Source organism: Chlamydotis macqueenii, chromosome 1 (genome assembly GCF_036417535.1).
Source record: "Chlamydotis macqueenii isolate bChlMac1 chromosome 1, bChlMac1.mat, whole genome shotgun sequence".
Classification (NCBI taxonomy): Eukaryota; Metazoa; Chordata; class Aves; order Otidiformes; family Otididae; genus Chlamydotis; species Chlamydotis macqueenii.
Genome location: NC_141556.1, coordinates 45,824,138 through 45,850,692, shown reverse-complemented (window position 1 = coordinate 45,850,692; position 26,555 = coordinate 45,824,138). Strand labels below are relative to the sequence as shown.

The window sequence follows — 26,555 nt, the reverse complement described above, 5'->3', positions numbered from 1 at the left end:
AATTTAGGCAAGAGAGGGAAGGAAGAAAGGCCTTAGGTTTAGGTTTCCTCTTTACTACAGCACTGCACCCTGAATCTCCTCCCAGATTATTCTGACATTCCCAGCCACCATACCCCCATACTCACTACACACTCCTCTCATACTCACACCTGGCTTTCAGTGCTTGCTCAGCCTGCTGCTTATTTTACACAGTTTAAATCTAAAAAGACATTCTTTCAACTACCACAGCTTTACATTCTGGATGTTAATGTTTGCTTATATCACCAATATTTCATATGATAATTCACCGGTGTATGACAGCTGTTTTCTGTTGCACTGGCAATACAAAGCAGCTGTAAACCTAGTTAAACTAGATATATAATTCAGCTTCTTCAGGCTACTCAGAAGTTGTATAAAATAAATGGGTACAGAGCTTCAGAGGTAACTCACAGTGTCTTACTATCATTCTGATGCCAGCCAAATCTAAAAAGATAGCTGTAGAGGGAAAAGTAGGGTGTATTCTGGAGAATGAGTGAGCCACTTGTTAATTGGTTATGAAAGTGCTGGGGGAAAAAAAAATCAGTGCCTTGTCTCAGAAAGAACTTCCCCAGAAACATTTTTAATTTTAGAAGCATAAGTGTTTTAAATAAGTTCTAACTCTGATCAGCTTGATTTAAGTCTGATTTCTAAATATCTCTGATATTTATATATTGATAAATAAAATATTAAATAATCTGTGCCATTTTGAAAACACTGTAATATTTTATTCTTTGCAAACAAAACAATTTCTGTCTTGCTAAATTATTTCAGCAATAAATGCACAGCATTGGTAGTATTTGTTAAATTATGTACCTCAGGGCCTTACCATAAAGTTCACAATCAAAATAAAATGCCTTTAACATATTGGACTGGATTTCTTCAACACTTGACAGCGTAAAATATTATGATAGTAAAGAAGTGAAGTGAGAAATATAGCTCATTTCAGCTTATTCTCAGCAACAAAAGATGCTTTCATTGATATTTTCCTGTGGTATGTAACACTGCTGATTAAACTGTAGGTAGAAATCTGTTCTGTCAAACTTTTCTGATCGTCTTTATGGCAAGGAGACTTGGTATTTAGCTGTTAAATGCAGTGTTGTTCATCACTCATGTGAGTCTGTACAAATCTTAAAGAGGATTTTTAATTTTCATAAATAAATTCACGTGTGTTCAAAAATCTTCTCAAATATAAGCTTAACATTTCAATTTGTTGATGAATTAATCATAGGAGAAAAAACTGCAGTGCTATGTCATCACAAATTCTTCACAGCAATAATTACAACAATATTTCACTTTCTCTTTTAACAGGATAGGGACTCTTGGCCCAGAAGTTCTATAAATTTACTTCTCAGCATTGCATGATGATCACATATCTCAAACATTAGTTAAAGTGCTTGGCAGGAAGGCTATGTAAATCACCTCCTTTTGTTTTTAGTGCATTTGCCACATGTTGAAGAAGCAGTGAAAAGATTAGTTGCTCGTGCTAAGAAATCATTAAGTGCATAAAATCAAAGCACAAGAACACAAGTCCTGTCAAATGTGGGAGTACAGCCCAGTGGGAAATAAAATTTACCTTCAATAGAAACTTACTCAAATTATTTGCATATACTGAAATGCCTCTTTTCTAGTGTTTTCTTATAAAAAGAGAAGCCTACAAATAGCCTTGTTGGCTCTCTTTGCACTATTTGTGGAATAAGGAGCTACTCATCTTGGTTAAAAAATCTGAGTCTGGCCTTAAGCCAGTGTGGGCCAGATTCTGCCATCCTTACCAGAGCTGAATAGTACCTTAAGCTGGGCCTGATTATGAACCGATTACTCATGTTGTACTGAGTGGCTCTTTGCATGAATGGGGCCATTGTGAATAAACGTTTACAAGTGATTCACAATTTGGCCTATGTGAGTAGTCTCACTCACATCAATGCGTCTACTCATGGAGTAAAGCACTACTAAATAAAAGTGGCAGAATGTGACCCTGTTGTAGTACTTGACATCTAACACGAAGATACTTTTTCATTAGTTAAATGAAACACTGCAACCAACAGACTATCATTCACTCTTTGAGACGAGGCTGATGCAAGAGCGCGACAAGCTTAATGCAGGCCTGCAACTTATCACACCTCAGGTTTAATGAAGGGTTGAATACCTGCTTGTCTAATACATAAAGTTACGTTAGCAACATGTAACAGATAATTTCCACTGCTAAAATTCAAAATGAAGAATTCATTAAAATTGTATCCCTTTCACTTAATTAAAATCAACCAGAAGATTATATAGACTTTTGTTTTGCCCTTTGATTTTGGAGAGAGGCTTCAAGCATCTAAAAATGTAATGTTTTGAAAATGGATGTTTATTCTTCCCAGGTATTCTGTCATTGCAATAAACTCCTAGGAATTGTTTGATTTTACTCTTGACATTAAAAGCCTTGTAAAAATTAAATTTTGGGGGGATTTCCCAAGACAATAATAGCAAATTCTGCTATCAAAGTAAATTAAAAAAAAACTGAAAGAGAGGCAACAATAAAAATGGCTTGAAGTTTGCCAACTAAGCTTTTGTTTCTTTATCCACTAATGATGCTCTAATAATAAAGCCATCTAGAAATCACTTTGATGTGTTCTAAATGCTGTACCTTTAAAAATGATTATGTGGAAACTGAAAAAAAAAAAAAAGAAAAAGAAAACCACATTTTAGAACTGGAAACATCTTTACCTGCTAAAAAACCCGTGTATTTCCACCACTTTCATCCTTCTGCATGTGGCACAAGTGTCTATATAAAATTTGTATCTTTACCTGTACTAATAAAATTCTTTTTTTGCTTTGAATCATAAGGCTCATTTTACTGCTGTCTAAACAGATCATTAAAAAGGAAAAGAGGAAAAGACAAATTGTAGCCAGAATACTCTTTCTCAGTTCCTCAAGCCAAAGCTGAAGTCAATTTTTAGAGGGAGAATAAAATTAGGAAACCACAAATTGGAGTACACATTTGTGTTAAACTTTGAGTTTATTACTAGTGGCAAATAGGACAACCTTCCTTTCAATCAGCTGTGTAAGAATCTACTGTAAAATTCCCAGTTTCAGCTAATCCTCTTAGTTTCAAAGTTAAGTTTGTTTATTCCATTGGAAGATTACAGAATGGACCCATCTCCAATTTTAGTTTTCAAGTTTATCTTCCTGAGTGGGAGCACAGACAATTTGGGGGTTCCTGTGAATTTGGTTTTGTGAGTACTGGTAGTTCTGCAGTTGCTGTGATGAAATGTGCTTCCCTGATCTTCTCTTCTCCCCCCACCTCCCCTCCTGCTCTCCGTTCCTAACTAATGGCCAGAGAGAAAAGCAAGAAGGAGCAGGGGGTGCCCAGAGAGTTGTATCCTGTTCTAATCACAGCCATGCACGTCCTTCTTTATTTCAATTAATTTACTTTGCCTTTATGAACCTGAGAGACTGACTGTTGCTTTCAAAGAGGCTGACATTTCACTCATCTGAAGGAGCTTGGAATGTGACAGGGGAAAGGGAGGAGAAGTAAATCAAAGCAGATAGCAATTCTCCAGATGTAAAGTATTTTTCTTCTCCTCTATTTTTTTTTCCACCAGAAATGTCAGAAAGTCTGCTGACATTTTAATTCCTTTGTGATAGGCTGGGACCTGAGAGCCAAATCTTGCTGCCACTGCAGTCGAAAAGATTTTTGCTATCAACTTTAAAGGGAGCAAACCAGTTTTACACTGTGGGGGGAAAAAAAAAAAAAAAAAAAAGCAAATAAGCAAAGTATCAACAAACTGTAACTAAAACTAGACGAAATGCACTCTTATAACATAAGAGTTATAAGTTATAATAAGTTACAGATTGAAACTGGCAAGGCTTGTTGGACATTTTTCTTTTCAATTTGACCGTAGCGTAACAAGAAACAGTAAGACAGACTGTATTGGAAGTAAGACTTTGCTGTTGTGTTTTTTTTCTAAGTCTGGATTCTGTTGAAAATGTCACAGTACTAGTCCATGCTCTCTTCTAGTCACGTAAGTTTCAAGATACCCTATCTGCAACCGTAAAGATTTCATTTAAACATTAGTTAACTTATATAATCTGTGCACGTCTTTGAAAACTCTATTAAACATTGTGATTTTGCTTTTAGTGATATGTTTGTCAAAAAAAAAATCTCATTATCTTTAACAGGAGTACAGTCAAGTCCATAAAGTAAAGGAGTCCTTCTGTTCTCCTTTCGTTAGTTATGCATTGATATAACTCCAATGAGCTCAACATGCGTTTAGCAGAACAGCAGAGCTGGCTCAGGGCAGCAGCTCAGGGCTGAGTTAGGTCTACAAATTCCACCTACAATGTGAAAGATCGTATATTTCCTCTCAGCATGGTGTGCTTAAAGATTTACTTCACGGGTGTAGTATGATAAATTTAATTTCCTTTGCAGAGTTGTTCACTTATGAATTATTCATTTGTAAAGTATTAATTTTGTATACAAAACTGTTAAAAACCAATGGAGTAGACATATTTGCTTAATAGTTTTATTTTTTTTGCAGATTCCATAATTATATTTCATCAACTGGTACAACAAAACGTATTTCTATATAAAAATCAAAACAAAGAGGTCTTGTTGAGCTTGATGCATGGTAAATCTATTTGGTTTATTCATGGTTTATTGTTAAATATTATATTGCATTTGTTTAAGCAGACATCGTGTATATTGTGAATTCTAGCATTCCACATACAGCAGCTTATTGTTGTGTCCTTTAAATATGGGAAATAAAAATGTTTTCGGTTTGCTATTTAAAAAAAAAAAAAGAAATGAAGAAAGGGTACTGATATATTACATGGCCCAGGAAATATTGGCAGCATGCTCTTTGGCTTTCATCCGTAGAACTGCAATGCTGGAGGACCTCCTTTCAAACTCTGGCTTGGTTTCAAAAGCGTGTCCATTGGTTGCCCCAGAAAGTAAAGAGTCAGTGAAAAAATTATTGAGGGGCACGTGGCTGAACTGATTCTGGTGGTTTGAAAAGCCTGTGTAGCCGGAATCTGTCCGGGGTGAATGTGAATAAGGTGTCATGCAGGAGGACGTATCTCGTGGCAGCATGCAGGAAGTAACCACAGAACCGCTAGCCGCATTCCCTGCCCACAGATTGTTCTGAATCTGGAACATATAAAATGAATAAGATTAAATTTAGATAGTTCATCTTTTGTTTTCTGCAGTGCTTGGTTTGCTCTACTTAACATATCCATTATTAGTTCCTCTTTAAAACAAGCAAGATGTACTTAACTAGTTCTCTGCAATCATATCAGAAATTACCATTAAGACATTATATGAATCAAAATACCGCACATCTACTTAAGAGCAAGGGCCGCTGAATCGTATGCCTTGCTTTTTCATCTCTTTGCTCTGTGGCTCTATCCTCAGTATTTTCCATTAAAACTCAGGATGCCATCAGCCCAGCCAGTCAGCAAAATTAGTGGAGGAATACAATTGACTTGAAAGAAAAGACAGCAAAAGAGCATACAATATCATAGCTGTTTTCACCATAAAAGCAGAATTCTTTCTTAATGTAATGGTAGGAAACAGTATAAGAGAGTGAACAAAAAAACCATGGGATTTTTCAAGTGACAAAGCCCAACAAGTATTTGCAAAATTAAATATTGAGAAGCCTTGCATAATTACTTTAAAACAAATGAATCCAGAAAATACAGGCATGGTTGATAATACATCCAAGAGTTTTTCCTAAAGTTGTTTCAAAGATGGTTTAAGATTAAAAAAAAAAATCTCTTCTTTATTTTTTTTTTATTAAATTATACCTGAGACTGTTTCTGTTCCAATTCCCAGCCTTAACTGTGCATCCCTGGAAAACGTTGCATGATGGACTAGGAGACAAGCTTTGTGGTTACCAGCGATGTCTGCTGAAGATCTGGAGTAACCATGTATTCAAGCTTTGATGTATAATGCCTTCTATACTTGGCAGTCACTTAAAGCTTCATTCTGACTCTCAGGCCTTCTCGTATCATGTATGTATAGATGCTATTTATGGATAGGTGTTTTTCATGCATTTGTTACTAGATGAACAGACAGAAAGATTTTCAAGGCCTAGCCCAAGTCAGCTCAACTGTGCATTCTTTCATTCCCGCTCTATTCACTTTGCTTTAATCAAACTTCACAATCAGCAGCTGTCCTTCTGTCTTTTTAAACTCTCTACTCTTTTTATCTCTCTATCAGTACTAAATGGATATACTTTCTGAAATACTCTGACTTCTTCGGTCATTTCTCACTTGCACTCACCATTCTTCTATATAGCTTTATATTTCTTCTTCACTTTTACTTATATTTCTTTCCGGAATGTTGGGAATTTTTTTTTTAAAAAAAGTACAAATATTGTTATATAAGACATTTGTAGCCCTCACTCGTAGTACAGAACTTCTCAGCCAGGAGCTATATCTTTTTGTTTTACTTTGCTAAATTTGTCTTCATTGTGAAAATCTGTTGTCTGTTGAATATATCACTGCTCTGATGCACTGGGATTGAATCCACATGTCTTTCTTCTCTGCTATGCATTGGAGTAATTGGAATTACTCTTTGTTTAGCACTATAAAGTTAATTCTCACTTCAGACTTAATTTTGCTTTCATCTTCCAAACCGATAGACAAGTGAATTTGGGCTTTAAGATACGTAGGTTCTCTCTCTAGCTGAGTGGGGTTTTTTTCTCTCAAATTTGAGGTTAGTGGAAGTAATGAATTATGACAGACACACATATACAAACACACAGAATGAGAATATGTTTCTAATGCTGAGTTGGTTTTTTTCCCATTGTCCTGTTACTTCACAACAACACATACCCACCAAACCACCAGCAAGCTAAAGAAATAAATTACGGTTCACTGAACTCATCTAGCTGAGATCCAGTGCAGATAGCAAGGATGAGATAATTAAAATCTTATTTAAAAAGTTAATATTTTGAACATTTGTGTTAGCAGGGATCATCAGGAGCTGACAAACTAGTTTTGGCTCCTTGGCAATTCCACCAGGAAAAAAAAAAGAACCAGTAAATGCTCCCTTTTGGTTTCCTGCAGAAGGCTGAGGAAAAGCGACAGTAGCAACAGGTCTCCCCAGCTCTTGGTCTGCCCAACTCCTTGCTCACACAGACGCACATACGTGTAGGCATACATGCGCTTCCACACCCACTCACATGAATGCAGCTTGCCTTTCCACACACACACATATGCACAGCTAGTTGAGCACACCTCAGGCATCTGCTTCTGCATATCTTAGGTGGTTTGCTGAGAAGTAATGGAATGAGCAGGGTGCCTGAGGAAGGATATCAAGGATTTTTCCTCCTTCTTGTGGGCCTCCTGAGATTTACAGGAGGAAAGAGACTCTAGTGAGAGTTTCAGAGCTTTCCAGTTCCCATCCTTCCCTCCTCCCTTCAGCAGTTTTTTGAAGGCTCTGAAACATCAGCCCATGGGAGACCCTGCGCAGCTTGACATGATCCTCTGCTGCCTTATTACTCCTTATTTGACCTACCTGAGCCAGTTTTGACTTATAAGCTAATTTTTTTTTTGTTCTTCAGAAAACAGGTGGCTTATCTGAATATTAAAGGACATAACATACCTGGACCTATTTGAACCATTGCCTTGCTTGCAAAAGTTTGTTGCATTCAACCACACAGAACACTGCCAAAGAGAGCAGTACAGGTCTTACAGCTCAGGATTCAGGGATTCCTGAGTATCCTGTTGCCTGGAAGGTTTCTCAGATCCTAGTACAGATTTACAGAGTATGGCAAGAAGGAAACAAGGGACCCTGAAAGAGATGGAAAGTGTGGTGGTGAAGTGTATGGCAACTGGGAAATCATTCACTAAGACACATAAAGCTTACTACCTCAGACTTAATGAGTTTGGAGCCACATAGCATTTGACGAGAGTAGAGAGGAGAGTGGTAAAGAAGATAGCAGCTGAAAGCCTTTAAGATCTGGAGAATATCTCCACTTTGCTTGAAAGCCCAAGCTGCACACATTCTGTCTCAATCCGGAACTGGAAAAAATCAGAAACCAAATAATTCGTACAAAAATCTTTGTCTTTTGTTGTTCTTGTTGTTCAGGAACACGATGAGCTTTTAATTGTACTCTATCGTTATATATACGTTTCTTGCAGTAGCAGTGACAGATTAAGCAACTGTTGGGGTTTTATTTCCCTTTCTTCCTACAAAACAAGTAATCCATTCCTATTTCCATGCTGTTCCACTTCAATATTTTTTTTTTTGCTTGTACAACTCTTTACTGAATCGAAACAGGGAGCTGATACAGCTAAAACAGAATCCAAAGGAAAAAATATATATATATATATTTTTTTTTAAACATGTGCCCAGAAAACTCCATTTTTTTAATGATATTTCCAGGCCAAATGGTTAGTCCCAGAATGTTCACAGCAGAATGAGTTTGTCCAGGAAGAGACTAGTTCATCTACATAGCTTCTAATACAGGAGCTAATTTTGAAGGAGCTCATCATCCCCAAAGCTAACTCACACACGGCAAAGTCTTATTTATCTGACTTACTAAAATGTCTTTCTGAGAAATGCTCTGCCAAGTGCTGCAGTTGCCCAGGCTGCACAGATATAATTATGGGAAGAATTTTCAAAAAAAAAAATCTGTTAAAATGGGTACATACGTGAGTTTGCCTTTAATACAGTCATGATGGGAAAACTTCAAAAGGTTCAGAGGCTCAGCTTGAAAGTGCCCAATAACCTATGTGGTCTGGAGGTATCACAAAATCACTGTTTTCTTCCATATTTCTAGTGGTTTGGGTTGCAGTAAACTAAGTTTAGTACCACCAATTTTCCTGATATTTTTATCCTGGACAAATCTCTTTCAATTTAGCTTCAGTGAGATTTCACAGGTGTAAATGAGAACAGAATTCAGCTGCAAATCCTAAAATATACCAATGTCTTGTTAAAGAAGTATATGAACAAGCTATTCATTCCTTAAAACTTTCAAAGGGATACCTAGGTTTCTTCCTTAAAGGTAGGAATCCAAATTAGTAAACTTAACTTCAGAAATGCCACAACATGTTAGAAAATCTTTACATCTTCTCTCATGATACAGTTATAATTTTCAAAAGAATGTTTCAGTCATATCAATTTTATACTCATTTCAGTTGGTTGAGTAATCTCACTTCTGATATTAGATTTTCATTTCTTAGCAAGGATTTACAACATAAATATCTTAAAGTGAAATCTAGGTGCAGAAGATATTCCTGTATTAAAAATAAACACAGTAATGTTTTACAATAAGTCAAAATTATCAGACCTTCTTCTGGTACGTTGGAAGGAAAAGGGACATTATGTACATGAATTTAAAGAAAATATTTTTCCTCTTAAACTCTTGTGTGATCCATGAACTATATAAAAGGCAATTCAGAGACTGTGAATGAGGCTATACATATAGCACATCTCTGGTTTCTGTTAACATCACAAACAACATGAGCTTTGCTCTTGTGGTTACCATGAAATTACCAGAGCCCTTCAATATATTTACCTACTGTATGTTTTATACACACACACACACATGCACACACACCCTTCCAGATAGAAAAAAAAAAAAAACAAAAACAAAACAAAACAAAAAGTAGGATTTCGTTGCTGTGACAAGAACATAACTGGAGAGTTCTGGTTGTTAACATGGTTATGATATCACTTCCTAAGAATATGACCTTCTGCTTGACACTGCAGAGGAAAATTAGCTGGGGTAATAGGTCATCCCACTTGTCATCATTCCTTTTTTTCTGTCAAAATTTCAAGCTTCTGAAGCTTCAGCCTTTTTACACAGTGCCTGGAGAAATCACATAAACACAAATCTCAAAATTTTCTGGGAGTTTTACTATCGCTTACCTAGCTTTGGTTCTCCCATCACCAAATGTCTTGTCTCATGCTATTTGAGCTACTTGCCTGTGCAGACTGGCGTCTGTTTCCAGCAGACACAGGTATAAGCAGACACAGCTTCTACTTGAGTGGACGTGCCTTAGTGCTTCACATGGGACATAAAATTATGATCTCTTTTAAGATCTCTAGATATGAAGTAATAATTTATTACTGTTGTTGTTATTATTATTGTACTATATAATATATGTCATATTATGTTAAGTCACATGCTGTTGTCATTACTCTAGTAATTAGAAACTACACATTGACTCTGTTTTCAGGATGTTCCTGAGCATTGCAAAGGAGACAACAGTGGCACTAACTGAACAGTTAGGAATTTACCTAATTATAGAAAACATGTGAATGTCAAAATAGACTGATTTGCTAAATTTTTCTCACTCCCCTTTTTGTGTGAAGCGACAATCCCTGTATTGCCAGAAAACATAAAACCTGTGCTTGCACAAGGAGCTACTTTAGGCAGATTAAATGCAATAGCTGCTAAACTGCTGAAAACTGCTAGTTTATGCCTCATGATTTGTGGGCTGTTCCTACTCCACTAACACAATTAATATGATCTGCCACTTTCCACATTATTTTTTTTTCTGGGGGCCTCTTAAGAACATCCAAAGCATGGGCAGAGATTTGTCTGTACTTCCTGAGTTTGCAGATTCATAGATCCTTAGAATAATTTAAACTGAAAAGGACCTCTGGGATTATTGTTCCAAAGGCTTGCTCACAGCTAACTTTGGATTTAGATCAGGTTACTCAAGCCCTCTCCAGTCAAATTTTGAGTACCTTCAGATACAGAAACTTCTACAAGCAACTTGTTCCAAGGCTTTACCACTCTCATTGTACTTTTTCCTTTATATCTAGACAGAATATTTCTTGACATAATTTGTGACTATTTTGTAGGAGTAGTTGGACCTAATGAATATGTGAAGATCATCTGTACTATAGTGGGTTCAGGTACATATGTGAGAGCTGCAGCACATCGTTTTCAGATATGTCCATAAAATGCAAGTTGGTGATGGATAGTGAAAGGCTTAATGCTACAGCTCTGAAATATGTGATAGACTCATTCAGTCCACATTTAGGCCTTACATACGGTGAAAATAAAAATCTGTTCTTTTTATTCCATGCTCAGCAAGTTTGCTAAGGTGCAAAATAATCCAGGGCTTGAAAACTTGAAAACATTAAGCTTTCATTCTCATATGGGATGTTTAGTAGACAAACTGTAACTTCTCCCTACTGTGATCTCAGGCCCTGTTGCGACAAGAATTAGTTATATTTCACATCTATGATACAGTTAAAGACAATATTTCACACCTCAAAAAAATACTATTTAAAAAAGTTTCTATCTCAGGAAAAAAAAAAAAAAAGTATTTTCTTTATAATTAAGCCCCAGCTAAAGTCGCTCACAGACTTCAAGAAATACAGGTTTCACCAAAAAAAAAAAAGGCAACAAATAAAATGTTGAATCTGCGAGGAGGACCACATAGAGTGATGGTTTAGAACCACAAAAAAATAAAAGAGCAGTGCACAAACTACTTTGTGTGGAACAGACACCACCCAAAAAGATTAGAAGTGTTACCCTTGTCGGAAGAACAGCCGCAGCAGTGCAATCATCAGCACATATGCAGCAAGCAACATACCATCCAAGTGGTGGCCCAGCCTGAGCTCAATGCTGTCACAGCTAGACAGCGTGAGTAGAGGATAAAACTTCTTTGAAGCCAGCTCAGATATGTCTACCACATCTACTCCTACTTAATCAGTGTACCCATGGCCTTAATGCACTATTGTGATTAACTGTCATTTATATATCTACTACAGTTAAAAGATTTTTTAAGTCATATAACATGTGGTGTCTAATACATGCCATATGAAAGATTTAATTGGAGCATGTAACTTTGATTATTGCTAATGAGAATTATCCATATGTACTAAGGCTCGAGCAGAACTGTAAAGATGATCCAAGGACTTAGTACATAACACATGTGTACTGATACCACTTCTATACTCTTTGATTGCCTAAACAAATCATGTGATGCCATGCTGTTCAACATATTTGGCTTGATTTACCAGTCTGGTGGACGGAATGTAAACTTCAGCCTCTTCCTTCTATTTTTGAGATTTCTACATTCTCCTTTCTTTCTACACCTTCTCTATCACTCCAGTTTCCATACTTTTGAAACGCTTTTGTCTCACCTGCACTAGGCTATTTTTTCCACAAAAAAAAAAAAAAAAAAAATTCAGTCCTGTCCAACTCTAGCCTACATTTTTGAGTAAATAATAGGAGGGAAAGTATAATGCTCTGACAGGATAAACCCTTTCAAAAGAACTTAGAACAACAATGACAACAAATGAATTAGACTCCAACAATGAGCAAGAAAAGATGCGAAGTATGGAAAGAGACTAGGTGAGGGAAAAACGTTGCCCCCTCTATCTGTTTTTCAAGGTTAATTCAATGTTTATTTACATAATTATGCACTTAAATTTTTAAAGATGACATCTTTATAAATTTAACTCATACAGGGAAAGCTAAAGGTCTATGCGATAATAGTGTAGGCTTTTGGTCAAATTTCATTCTCATGTGTGTAAATATGGAGGTGATAAAAATGAAAGTTTATCTCAGTTTTTTTGGTCCTTTGGTACTTGTTATACTGAAACTTTAAATCTGACGAGGCCAAATACCCTCTGTAACATTGGCCTTTTCACTAGGCATAGGACACCAAAAGTAGTCGAGACTTGTAAGGTCAGAGGAGAGCAAGGCTAAGCAACCTTTTTATTGTTCCTCTCCCAATACATACTGTATAACATAATGTATAGCTCCATCTAAGAAAACTGTAGATGTCTGCAGCTGAACCAGGCATCAGAAAGGAAAATGCACTTTTAGATATCATCTATTTTATACTGTATATTTTAGGAAGAGGAAACATAATTAACCAGATTTTCACCAATTTTAAAGGGAACCCATCTCTGGCATAAAAACCCCTTTGATTAAGTTTCCTAAACACAAATGTCTAATATTTATCTGACCACCAGCTGCCTCCCCTGAAGGGTACATGCTTCTTATAAGCCCTGTTCATCAGCACTGTAACAGTGCCTCAGATACCAGAGACACCTTAAATAGCACTGTATTTAGGTGACTGAACCGAGTACTACTTGTTTGCTAACATTTAACCCAGGTGAGCTGAGGTAAATGTCTCCATGAAGTGAATCTGCACTCATTTTCTCACTCATGTTAGGATGCTGCCTCTTAGATTTTGTACCCTCAGCAGAATACTGCTGGCTGATGAGGCTCAAAGTGTCTGAGATAAGAGTTTTAACCAGTGAATTGTTTTCAGAATACACTTAAGATGACATTCTTAATTTGTACTTGATGAAAATAACTAGTGAAGAGGCTAAGCAGGGGTCTCCACACCCTCTGTTGACTGCAAAAGAGATTGATGTTTCTGCTGGAATGCTAGTGGGATATCTGTTTTGGGAACACATTCGTGGCAGGGCTCAAAACAGAAATCTTCAAACTGCAAATTCATGTAATTCACACCAGAAAGTCACATTTATTCCTCTCCCTTCTGCCACACAGCAGTAATTATCTCAGCTTGATTTTATCCTTTTTCAATATAATCATATATTTTTTGCCAGCAACAAATGTTTGTCTGTTTTCCCCCATGTTAATAAAGGCTTCAAAAACAAGCTCTAGTGATCTGTGTTGCACAATCCTCAAGAAAAATTAGTTACTCAAAAGTATGGCAAAGCCTGTCTAATATTCAGTGATGTCAATATCACAGTAAGAGTGCTTATACACAGAAAAAAAAAAAAAAAAAGAAAAGAAAAGAAAAAAAAAAGAAAAAGAAAAAGAAAAAGAAAAAGAAAGATGTGTCTTTTCCTTTCTTGCATTGCCTGTACTGAAATAATGGAATTGTTCTGGAAAATCAATCTGTAACACTAAAACCAAACATGCAAATCACAATTATAAACATCTCTTTCTGCTTGAACTGTAGGATAGATTAATGAGTTTATAGCTAGTCATGCACTATATTTTCCATAAATGAGGCACTTATAAATGGAAATCTAGTTCAAAAGATTTGAATGTAGTGACCTTAGTGGTCATTGTGTTTTTCATATGGACTTTGGTTGTCTCAAGCATTCTCACTGGAAATGTTATGCATATGATACACACACAATTTTACTGAAGGTGTTGGTTTAAGAATGTGAAACTGTGGAGAACTACCACCAGGTCAGCAAGAATGTGAACTTGCAATAACTGTTCTGTGATAATTGCCTGGGCACCTATCCGTATTCCAGTATTCAGCAAAGTAGCCACCTTCTTCACTGAGGAGTGAGATAGTTTGTTTTTATCATGTAGCAAAACTATGCATGCAAGCACTCAACGGAAATAGCCAATGTAAAGTGGACCCACACCTTTGTTTAGCTCCTTGTTCCTTTCCATAAGGTACCTTCAGTATAACACAACTTTCTCGTGCAGGTGACCAGACTCAGTTATGTGTTTGTGTCTGTCTGTTTACCTGCAACGTGTTAGTCTGCGGTTGTAGGTAAGTATTACAGTTTATGTTTATTAATAAGTATACATTTTATATTTCTATGCATTTTAGACAGGTTTTATCTAAGATTATGGTACCAACATTTCCATTTCAATCTCCTGTTTTTAAAAACTTATAAATTAAAGATGGAAAGTTCTGCCAGGCTGAAACGTAGTTGTGTCATCAGCCTAGGAAAGGTATTTTTTAACAAATTCATAAAGATAAATGCAGTGAATTCCCTCATCTTTTTAACTATCTGAAAGTACAGAATAGATATTTCATTGGATTTAGATTTTTATGGATGATATTCTGATATAGTTCAACAGTGTTTCTTTTGTAAAAGCATTATTTTCTGGATAACCATTTTAAGTGCTTACCAATGACTTGCATTATTCCATTATACTATGCTAATGAAACTTCTGTCAGTTGTAGATAAAGTCCTACTAAAAATATAAGATGAGCTTGGGGACACCAATTTAGTCTAGAGGACTGAGTCAGGGATAGAAAGCCCAAAGCTTAAGTGTTATTCCTTGTGTCATCTGTTGTGATGATATAGGTAAGTCAGAAAGGCCTTCAGAAGACACTTGAACACTTTTGAGTGAGATCTGCATCTATGTCTTTGTGAATCTGCCTAGGAGTGCTTAAGGTCTTTTCGCACATCTCCACCTAGGTAGGTCTCAAATGAGTATTATGTCCTTCTACTTAAACATAGAGTGTACCATGCAGTGGTTTCTAATGTAATTTAGGATAATGCACTATTATACTATAAAATAAAAACAGGCATACTTATAAGGGCCACTGGATCTGAAATGGTTCTGCTCATGTTCTGAGCTGCTGGAACGTAAATCAGCTCTGGACCAGGCAGCAAGCCCAGTAACATACAACCTCCTCAGATGTAAAGCATTTTAAGATGGGTAGATGACGCAAGGGCCCAAGGCCTCTGGTTCAAAGCTAATAATATTCAGCCAATGTAGAGCATGACCAAAGCAAGCCCATATAAAATATGAGTATATTCTTAAGGCTGGCAGAGACCTTGCTACCTAATGAACTAGAAGACAACCATGACACCAGCAGTGGAGGGACTCTATGATGGGGACTCATACAACATTTTTGCTTTGTATGGTGCTTTTTTTTTTTTTAATTGTGTGGTAAAAGCAATGGGAAGCTAAAGGCATGAAAAACAATGGCTTCAGAATAGAAGTATTAAATGTACTAAAACAAGCAAGCAGAAGAACAATAGCAGAGAGTGAGGCAAGGCAGTAAACCAAAGGACTGGAGAACGGAGAAGAAGATTATACTCTGATTACACAATATACCTTATTAAATATTAACAGAGCATTGAAAAAGGAGAAAATAAATAAACAAACTGTTACTGTCCAAGAGAGCTTTCTTGTCTTTTTGCCTCCCTCTCCCAGCTGTATACATTCAGTTCTGATTGTACATAGCCACTATATGGTTTCACGCTAGTAGAAGACTTGTTGTATTCAATGGTCTATTGAGGTCCATAAAACAATGATGCGTGTTTAACACATCAGAAGGAAGTTGCCTAGTGATCACACAGTTTACGCCTCATCTTACCAAAGCATACAAGACCAGAGCTGTTAAGAGTTGTGCCTGAGAATATAGATATCCCAGAAGGGAAATCCTGACCCTATTGCAGCCAAAACAACATAATTTCTGTCGATCTCTGTGGGTCTAGATTTCATCTAGATTTTATGTATGGACCTGAAAGTGATTCAAATCCCCATGTAATTTTAGGTGCAGAAAAGCCTTAATTGCATAATCGTATTGCCACCCATTCTCAGTATGTAAACTCTGTATGCTACTAATGCAAAACTTTGCAGCTCCTAAGACTGTTGTTTAAAAAAAAAACCTATCTTTTAAGACTTAATTATTGATATTGGATGTTGAAGCTGTTGTTTAGCGTGGCAGATCCTGTCAATTTGTCTAAATGACAGAAAGCTAAACACAGGAACCTCTTCATGCATCTTCTGTGCATGTGTGTGCCTAAGGATGGAAGAGAAGGTAAACGTAGAACCAAAGTACTGCTTGGTCTTTACTATACCTGAGGGTAGCTGTCAGTCCTTGGAAGAACAGATATATCATAGGTGGCAGCAAAGTGGCTCTTAGCTTGCTGGATCTGACCATAGCGTTCTCTTTTCCTCCACTTTGCTCTTCGATTCTGGAACCAAACCTATAGTATATAAGGAAAAAATCATCAAGGTAAACTCAATTACATACTGTGCAAAGACTTTAGAAAAAAAAGCCAACAAGTTTTGAACAGTAGCTTTGGAAATTTCTGTTTATCTAAGAAAAGGAAATTTTCCTCCTGAGCATGAATTTCTTCCAGTTTCGATCTTCTCAATGTCAGACCAGCTTAAGTTATTTCTGGCTGTTTTAAAATATTTTTAAAATTTTTCTAGCATCTCAGAAAAAAAATAAAAAACAAAGAAAAAAAAAACAGAGGGAAGATCAGTCTGTCAGACAGTGCTAATTTTGACAGAGTTCAGTTCTATAGAGGAAAATTACCAAGTAGCAGCAAGTCAAATCATAAAGAAACTTTCTCTTAATTTCACATGCCCACTGACTTGATATGACTACCTATGATCTGCCTTCTAGAAGTATACGTAATCTTTATCAAGTGCAATAATGAAAAGGTAGAAAAAGCTGGCACCAGGACAGTAATCTGTGCTGCAGAAAAAGTTTCTGTAAGGAAGGCTAACAGGGCAGAAAGATCATTAAAAACCATGGGATCACAGACAGTTTTAAAACTACGAAGACATTTTTTCACATTCGTGTTAGGTGAGATCTATGTATCTGACAATGGAAAACTAAAGAATGGCACTTTACATTTAGACTACGAAATAACTTAGACCCGAAACAATGCCTTCTTGCCAATTAAAAGCTGTTTTCTTTTTGCTTAAATAACCTCTGGACTGTTCTGTAATATTCTGTGTCTGGTGTTATCTCAATACCTATTCTATGCACATTTCTTGCTGTGACTGATATCTGTCACGCTTTCATGGTCTTAAATTTTTTTTTTCTTTCAAACAATTTAGTTTGGACTGGCTAAGACTTACCTTGGTAAATTAAAGGCACTGCTAAGAAAAGTAACTGTTCCTTTATAAAAGTAATATTATCCAACTAAGTCTTTATTGTTCATCTGTAAGCAAAGTCATTCTGATTATTTTTAAAGAAGTTACACTGCTAACAGAACCTTTTGTTTTTTTAAATTGAAACAATGCCACAGGTTAGTCTTCCTGCTAAATGGATTGTGAATCCATTTGGATAGATATATACACGAATACATTTTTTTTCTTTAGTATAGAAACTGCTTGTGAATCCCATTTTGAGGGATATTTTCTGATCCCTGGTGGTGGGATATTTAGAATAACACTGTTTGGTTCATAATTGAGTTTTTGCCTTGATCTTTGGAGAATTCAGCTGTCCTTTGATGATACTTAAGCAACCAGGGCATAATTTTTCTCATTTTAACTCCCAGGGACTTGTTGCAAATTTAGTATATACAAACTTTTACAATGTACTTGGCAACCAAAGCAAGGCCCATGCACGTAACTGATGAGGATATATTGTTAGGGACCTTGTCGGTAAATTTGTATTATTTATGATGCCTGAGCCTAGCAAAGAGAAAAGAAAAGGAAAAAAAAATCTCATGTCTCCACAGGAGGCATCAAGAACACGCTAAGGGAATTTAGTAATGAGGCTCTTTCATTGAAAAAAGACCTTGACAATCTCCTTAAAATGGGTGCCAATTACTTCACTGACATGCAGCAGGAAAGAGAACAACTTAGATAAATTAGGTTCAGGTTGGCTCTCTCTGCATGTAAGCAGGACAAATATTAAATTGGATCTTGATGAAATGGTGGTGGAGGGAAATGTGGGTAAGGTATCCAGCTGATCACTTTCCTAAACTAAATCAAACAGTTTGCTTGAATTTATGGTAACTAAACCAAAAAAAAAAAAAAAAGGCACACATTTTTTTCCCTTGACAATCCCCCAAAATGTTTCTGTTTACATCACTTTACTAGAAACTGACTCTTGGCAGAGATAAAGTAACCATTTGCCTCCACAAAGCAATGTAAAAATCTGCTGCTTGTTATCCTTGAATTGCCAGATGCTTGCCTCTAATGATGTAAGGCCTTTTAAATTGCTTAATCTTGTGATGGAATACTGTTGCTACTCTGGATAAAAATGATCACCATTTCCTTTCATATTTAGCATATGAGAAATGCAAAGATCGGTTATCTTTTAAGAAAGAGGAGAACACGTTTAAATAAAATAGAAATAGATATTCTGTGAAAGTCTGGTGCAGACATACATGTTTTTACATTTACTCTCTTATTTGTAATGCTTTTACCATAAGAAGTTTCTAAAACCTGGGAAAAAATGTGATAAAAGGTCAGTTGACACATTTTAGCACAATTCTCCCCTCCCTGCTCTGACTATTAATTTATTCTTGGAGCAGTTCTCATTGTTCCAGAATTATGCAATTGTAAGAACAGCATGTTAACATTATGCAAGTTTTTTTTTTTTTAACTCAATACTAAATCTTAATGAATGGAAGTTATACTTTGAAAACTGTACCAAATTCAGAGGGAGAGGGATTGCACAAAGCCTGAAGAGTTAAAAGCCACTGAATTAAATTCCATCGGTATCACTGATATTGTATCAATGTAACTGACAAACAATTTTGGACTGTTTTCCGATGACAACAGCAAATATGTTGTCTGGTTGAATAGACATGAAAAGAGGACTTCTTTAGAAAATTAATTAGCTGAGTTTGTTTCTGAAAGTGATCCTGGTTTAATTTCAGTTGTATGCATGTGCACTGACGTCTATTTCTTTATATGCATGTGTGAGTATGCGTTTAATTACAAGTTGTGAAGTTGTTATCATATTCAAGTCACTAAATTAAAAAAACGAATCCCAGTCTGTAGGAATTGACAGGAATGCTTTTCCTTAACTTGGAATGATGAATATTACCAGAATGGGAAAGATCTCTAAAAACAGGATAAGCTTGCAATATGCAGCTTGCACCCTTTTCTAAGGGAAGATCTCTAAATGAGGGAAGGGCTACATTTCCTGGATATTTAGCTTATTTTCTCACCATTACAGATCCAAAGCTACAAATATTGTTGAGATTACTGTGCAAGCACATGCTGAATGAATCAACTTTGTACACAGTTAAGATACTCAAATACTGCATTAAGTCGTCAACAGCATGTTTCGTTCAAAAGTTAGAATAACATTATCCGCTGGTTATGCAAGTCTAAAAACCAGCAAATGTACTTCCCAATTTTGTGATTTTTAAGCTCACTCCATACAACAGAGATAAAAGGATTACATCCTTGCTTTACACAGACACAAATACACACACACGCGCACAAATATATACACACACATTTATGTATGCAGAGTTTCACTGTATACTCTTTGGGTAGAAAAAAGGAATTCGGCTACTTCTTAGATTGTACTCTTCATGCCATAAGACACGTAGAAACCTCTGCGTCCGAGTTCTGCAGCATCATCAGTCTGAACTACATGCAGCATGTCTCTCTAATGGGATCTTTACGTGTAACACTTTATGTATTCACTGCCTGGAATTCTGGCAGTAAAGCAGGACTACCAGAGATCAAGATTGCTTTACTACTGATGTTGTTTTCTCATCCTTTAAACAAGTTTCTAGAACAGCAACACAAGTTATTTACAAAAATAACAAGTTATTTTAGTACTACAGCATAGCAGCTCGTATTCATAAAGAAATAAAGCGAAAAGAGCTATTTACTGTAGCTTTATGGGCTTTTGTACAGTCCCCTGGAGTGTCATTTACCAGTTCCTACAATGCACAACTTGTCATGGAAATGTTGAAGTTTGGCTCCTACCTGGACTCTGGCCTCAGTGAGCTCTGTTCTCAGAGCTAGCTGTTCTCTTACATAGACATCAGGGTAGTGAGTTTTCTGGAATACTTTCTCCAGTTCCTCCAGCTGCAAACTGGTGAAAGTTGTTCTGTGTCTCCTCTTCTTACTGCTGGAGACGTTGCTGTCACACTTATCGCCAAGTTCGTCCAGTTCCCCCTTCTCCTGCATCGCTTTCACCGGAGACATCCTGAGATTGCTGCAATTGTCCATGGGCCTGCTCAGCTCTGTGTGAAGAGGCTGTCCTTCCACTTTAGTAATCCCATAGTTCACTGTACACAAGGTGGGGAAGGGAAATAACTGGTTAAAGAGAGGGGGCTTTAGATACAAGGGTTCATATAAAACAGTTCCACAAGGACCCAGATTTTATGTGGCTGCATATTGCTATACGAGATCGTGGAAGAAGAGTCTGTAATAATAACCACAGACAGAGTGAAAGTACTAAATCACATTGAATTTTAACTGAGAATCGTATCTGAAAATATCATCTAAAATCTTTCAGTGTAAGGACACTGCATGAGAGTACTTGGATATTTTTACTCTGCCACTGAAGTAGTTAATAATCCATGAAATCAGCTCCAACTAGAGTTGCACAGATAAGGAATCGTAGCCCAAAACAGATTTTCATATAAGTGGCATAAAGTTATTGACATACATGCCTTTAAACTTGGAAGCAGATGTAAAAAATTCTATTTCTATGAAAATACAAAATAACTGTGAAGTAAACTAAATAGCTGTAAACTGACAGATCAAGAAGCAAACGAAACCGAAAACTAAATTCACGTCACAAACTCAATAGATTCCATATACCTTCTCTTGGATTTGTAAAGTGGAATTGTTTCCAATTAAGTCTGTTATGGTTACAAAATACAGAGAGTTTCTGCAGAATGTTAACTTATTAAAAGAGATCGTTTTATATACTTTGTATAAGGATTGCAGGAACTATTTGTCTTCAGGTTAAATATGAGTGGTAGAGATAAGAAATACTCCTCTGTAGCTTCTTAATAAGAAATGAAAATATTTCCTTTTGTTTTTTTCCCTATTTTTACATATCTTGCATCGCTGAAATATGTTACAGGATTCGAAAAGGCTTTATTTTTTTTTCTCTCAGAAACAAGCGAAAAAAACTTAAAACTCTATTGCAATTAAAATCCATAAAGATAGCATGTAGCATAAGATAAGAAGTTTGCTTTGAGATTTTCTCACGTTCTCAGCAATTTCTTTTCTTTCAGTCTGAGCTGATTTTCACCAAATACAATTTTTAGATGTTTACCATCAAGAAATGCATAGATAGGAAATGCTCCAAAGCCCCCAAGGCACTCATTAAGTACGCTAATTAAGAAAAACTTCAATGTATAAATAAATTTTCTGCAGTTTTTTTTTTTTTAAGTTGCACTTGTAGAAATCTGTCATTATTTCTCGCAAACTGTTTCTTACAAAAAGGATGTCCTCGGAAAAGTACTTCAATACCTATATGAAGTCAAAAAATGTGAAATATTGTTAGTCTCACTGTTGCGGCTCATCTTAACAGCATTTTCCGATTCCACTAGGAAAATATTTTTTAGATTATTTTTTTTCTATACATGTTCTACGTCATGTTGGAATAACGGGCAGAATTTTAAGAGTTTCGAGAATTCCACATTCTCCTTGCGTATCAGCTAGAAAAAATAAATGTTCAACACTGCTGTTTGAATTGCTTGAATCGTTTTCTGCCGCTGTGAAGAATCACGGCGATGCATTATTCAGTGACACAGCCGGAAAAAAAAAAAAAAAAAAAGAAAAAAAAAAAGAAAAAAAAACCAACCAACCAAAAAAAAAACTAGCCCCGCTGTTCTGGCAGAGAGTTATCGCAGGGAACGGAGCGTGACCGAGTCCCCTTCCCTCCCCACCCGGAACGGCAGCGCGCCGGCCGGGAGCTCTGAGAGCCCGGCGCCGGGGGCTGCGCCGTCCGCGACCTTCGCCGCCTGAAAACCGCGCAGCGGGCTCGGGGGACGCCGCACGCCGGCACCCAGCCCCGGCACCGAGGGGTGGTGGGGAGGACGGGGCCGCGTCCGAGCCCTTCCGCACCCCCCGGGTCCCTTCGGAGCCGCCGCCGTCTCTCCCCCGCCGGGCAGTGGCTGCACCAAGGCCGGGGGGAGCTGCGCCTGCTGCGCTTTTTCCGCGCCCCAGAAAGCCCGGTGGAAGCGGCAGGGGCGAGCGGAGCGCAGGGCAGCGGCCGGAGGGGCAGCGGTGGAAGGGAAAGAGCCCTTAGAAGTAGGCGGTGGCTTTTCCCCGTCGTTATTATTGTTATTGTTATCATCATCATCACTGTTGTTATTATTATTACTACCACTACTACTACTATTACTACTAACTGCTACCTGACAGCCCCTCACGCGCCAGCACCCAACGGCTGCACATCTGCCCAGGTCAGGAGAAGCCCTTGGCCTCCCCCGTACCTCTCCAAGAGAGGGCAAAGGGCAGGAGGGAGGATAACCCTGGGATGGCGGCTCACCGTTGTTGTCCTGGCAGGGTGATGTCCTCTCCAGCCTCACATGATGCTCAGCCCGTTGCAAAGGGTTGAAGGCCTGCACACATTTGCTGCCTGACGTTTTGCTATAAAAGGACTCATTGTCCAAAGTTTCCATAACGTGCTCCAAAGTGCCTCCTGCTCCCATGTAAAAGTCACTGTTCTTGCTCGGCTGGCTCTTCAGGGCAAACTTCTCGCTCAGAAAATCCATAATCATCTAAGGCTGCTTGAGTGCCTCTTCCCTAGACAGAGGCCGGACTGTGAGCAAGGGAGGGAGGGAGAGCGGGCGTGGGGATGGGAGGGAAGGAAGGAGGGAGGGGAAGACGCTCAGAGCTCAGGGAGCTGTTTTGCCTCCGAGCCTTTGATTTGTCTTGTCTTGAAAGGGGGAACCCGAAGTTGCTTTTATATCTTGAAGCTCAGCAGGGCTCCTTATGCAACCTCCCATTTCTAATGAATATGAAAATAGGCAAGCGGCGTTAACTCCACCCCAGGTCCCCCAAGACCTACTCCCAACACAGGAGGGAGTTCCAGGCCCATTTTCGACAGACAGATCCCTTTCAGACATACAGACACACACACAGGCGTGCGAGGAGGGTGAGGGGAGCCTGGGAGGGAGGGAGGGAGGACACATAAAAAGAACATTTCCCCTCTGCAACCTATTCACATTTCTCCAGGGATCCTGGAAAGAGAGTAATCTCTCGCTTCCCTCTCTCCTTCCCTCCCTCCCTCTCCCCCCAGCTCCCCGAGGGGCTTAGAGCAAGGTAATTTCAGGGGCACGTACCTCAAGTAAAGGATCTTCTTTAATCAATTTGACTGATACCTGGTAGCTGCAGTCCTGTTCTTCGAAGCTGTAAAATTAAGAACCGGTGTTCCTTCTTTATTAAAACAGCTCAGAAGTTTGGTCCTAGAGCTAAAGGGAGAAAGAAACATTACAGGCGGTTGTTTACGTAGTGGAAATGGAAAAGAGAGGAATTTAAAACTGGAAATCTCTCTCATCAGAAACTCACCTAAAAGAGAATTTGGCTGCTATCAGACTTTCAGCCTGCCTCTGTGTGTGTGTGTGCGCGAGAAGTGGTTAAACCAGGTCCTTTATTTTAAATCTCCTGAAATATTATCACCACCGACCTCGAAAAAAAAAAAGGTATAGTTTCTAAATGGAAGTATTAAAACAGAGTCTTAGGTAATAAAAAGGAAAAGGAAAAGGAATGAGCCACGGATGCATGCATTCCGATGGATATTGAAAAAGTGGGTGGTTTTCACCCAAAGCGTGAGCTTTGAAGTGTTGAATTCCTTGGTCCTTTCGCGCATAGGCAGGGTTTAAAACACAGGCAAGCGAAAGATAGGGAACTATTTAGAAAAGGCCCAAATTATGGAAAAGAGCTGCTCTCTGCTTCCTGGCAAAAGGAGTGCTCACCGCAGCAAGAGCAAAACCGAGCCTGCGATCACTTCAGGTAGGTGCTTCAGCATCGTGGGCCCGAGCTTGTCTGTTTTATCAAGTTTATTTTAGAAGTTAGTTCAGTGGGCCCTGCCCCTGTGTGGGGGGAGAAGAAGCGAAGCTCTAACGAGCGGACGAAGCGTAGGTGCTGTGATGGGCAGCCGGGACTGCTGAGGTTCTTATGGACCTTTCCTGTGAGCCCAGCCAAACGTGGAGAGAAGGACAGCTCAGCTCCAGCCTTTTCGCGGTGAGCAGCTCCCCTCCTCCTTCAGCTGCTCGCTGGACCCCTGTTTTTCCGGAGAAAGGCGCAGCTGGGTGAGGGAAGTTTATTTCAGCCACGGCCGAGCTGGTGCGGGCATCACCCGGCCCACGCACAGCCCGCCTTTCCCCGCCATCTCGCAAAGCCGGGCCGCCACCTCCGCATCTCCGCCCCCGTTTTCCAGTCTTACCGGCCTCCCACACCCTGGCCTGCGGCTGCGGGGGCGCGGAGCCCCGGGAAAGCCCCGCCGCCACTGCCGCCGCCAGAGCAGGGATGCGCGGCCCCGCAGGGGGAGGGCGCAGGGGTGACCCTGGGGGGGGATTGGAGTTGTTCGGGGTGTTTTCGGGGACAGGAGTGCTGCTCTGCCCGCCTGTGGGGAGGATGGAGGGTAGAAGCGGTTCCCGTAAGCTCCTGGGAGAAGGGGAACGGGGCGCTTGAGAGGGAGCGGTGCTCGCGGTGCCCGGCGAGGTGCGACCCGCGTGAACCGGCTGCAGCGCCCGGGAGAGGGGCAGAAGCTGGCCCCGGGAGCCGCTTTAGGGGCAATTCCTAACCTTGGTTTTTTTTTTTTTTTTTTGAGAAGCGGCACGTTTCCTCCTTGCACGTTTCCTCCTTCCTTTTCCCGGGGAAATTGATCCCCTCCTTTACCCCCGCCGCCCGCATCTCCCTGTGCTGGCATTTCGGCAGCTTGTTTGTAACTATGCCTTAAAAACACTAAATGCCCTTGGGGGAGAGAAAAAAAAAAGGTGGAAAAGGAAAAAAAAAGGGAGCTGTCGGTGTCTTTTAAATGAAAGACACATGCGACGTTGTTGCAGCCTGCAATCCACTTTTATCCCAATAAATGTCCCCCTTTAAAGGCAGCTGGTAAACTCCAGGGGAGCCGAAGACAAGGAGCATCTCGTGTGCCCGTAAAGAAAAAAAAAAAAAAAAAAAGCATCTCCCAGCAGCAGTGCGACTTTGTTGAGAGAGGCCGCGGGGAGCGCGGGGAGCGCGGGTGCCCACCCGCAGGGGACACGCGTCTCCGGCTGCCCTCCCGGAGCCGCCGGGGGGGTGACGACCCCCGCTCTCCTGCTCGGGGGGGCCTCGGGCGGCCGCGCACCCTGGCAGCGCCGCAGCTGTTCTCCACTCCATCCAAGGCGGACCCCCGGGGCGGGCTGGGGACCGGGCTCGGGGCTGGCTGCCACCTCCTCCCTGCTCTTCCCCACCCCCTGCTCCGCTGAAGAAAGGAAAGGCCTCTCCCACAGCATCTTCACCCCCGTGGGGAGTCCACTCGCTTCCCGCTTCCTCGTTGCAAAGCGCTCCCGGAGGAGACCAGCGCCGTGATTTACAGACGCGCTCACGATATTATCGGTGCGAGTGTTAAAGATAGGGAGTGATGCAAGTGATAACCGGATCTTTAAATCCCTCCCTCGGAAAATAAACAAATAAGTAAGTAAACAAATAAATGCAATCAGAGCGGTTCCACATCATTGTTAGCTCCAGAGGCCAAATTCTGCTCTCATTTACCTCGGTGCAACCCAACTGACTTCAAAGGGAGGGAGAGATGTAACCTAGGGGAGACTTGGCGCCGCGCATGGCATTCGTTCTCCTTAAAAGCTTGGAAACAGAAAGCTGACTTCAGCGGACTAAAATCACTTAAAAGGGGTTGGACAGATCCCGCGGGAGAAGGCGGTAAAGGAAAAAAAAAAAATCCTGTGCTGAGGTGAGACAGCTTTGAAAAGCATCTTTCTTCAGGGACTGATTCCCTCCTCCGCCAGGCAGCCCCGTTATTAAGAGCTGCGGGCAGATGTGCCGCTGTGTTTCCCGAGATGGAGTATCTCCCAAACCTTCTGTGAGAGGGTGTTACGTGTGATGGAGAGACGTTTCGTGGCCAGAGGTGGTGTGAAGGAGCTGGCCCCCGCCGTGGATCCAAGCTCCCGGGGGGACGCCTGTCCCCTGGGACAAGCCGGGGGCGCACACACCGGGGGG

The 26,555-nt window shown here is 39.5% G+C and overlaps 1 protein-coding gene across 1 annotated transcript; it reads right to left on the bottom strand.

The window, feature by feature from the left end:
* Positions 1 to 4,825: 4,825 nt before the first annotated feature.
* ALX1 (ALX homeobox 1) lies at positions 4,826 to 23,113 on the bottom strand. Its single transcript, XM_086740058.1, has 4 exons — positions 22,882 to 23,113; positions 20,355 to 20,659; positions 16,517 to 16,645; positions 4,826 to 5,146 (listed from the first exon to the last, which is right to left on the bottom strand). The coding sequence occupies exons 1-4, from the start codon at positions 23,111 to 23,113 to the stop codon at positions 4,826 to 4,828; spliced, it is 987 nt and encodes a 328-aa protein (XP_086596184.1).
* Positions 23,114 to 26,555: the final 3,442 nt, after the last annotated feature.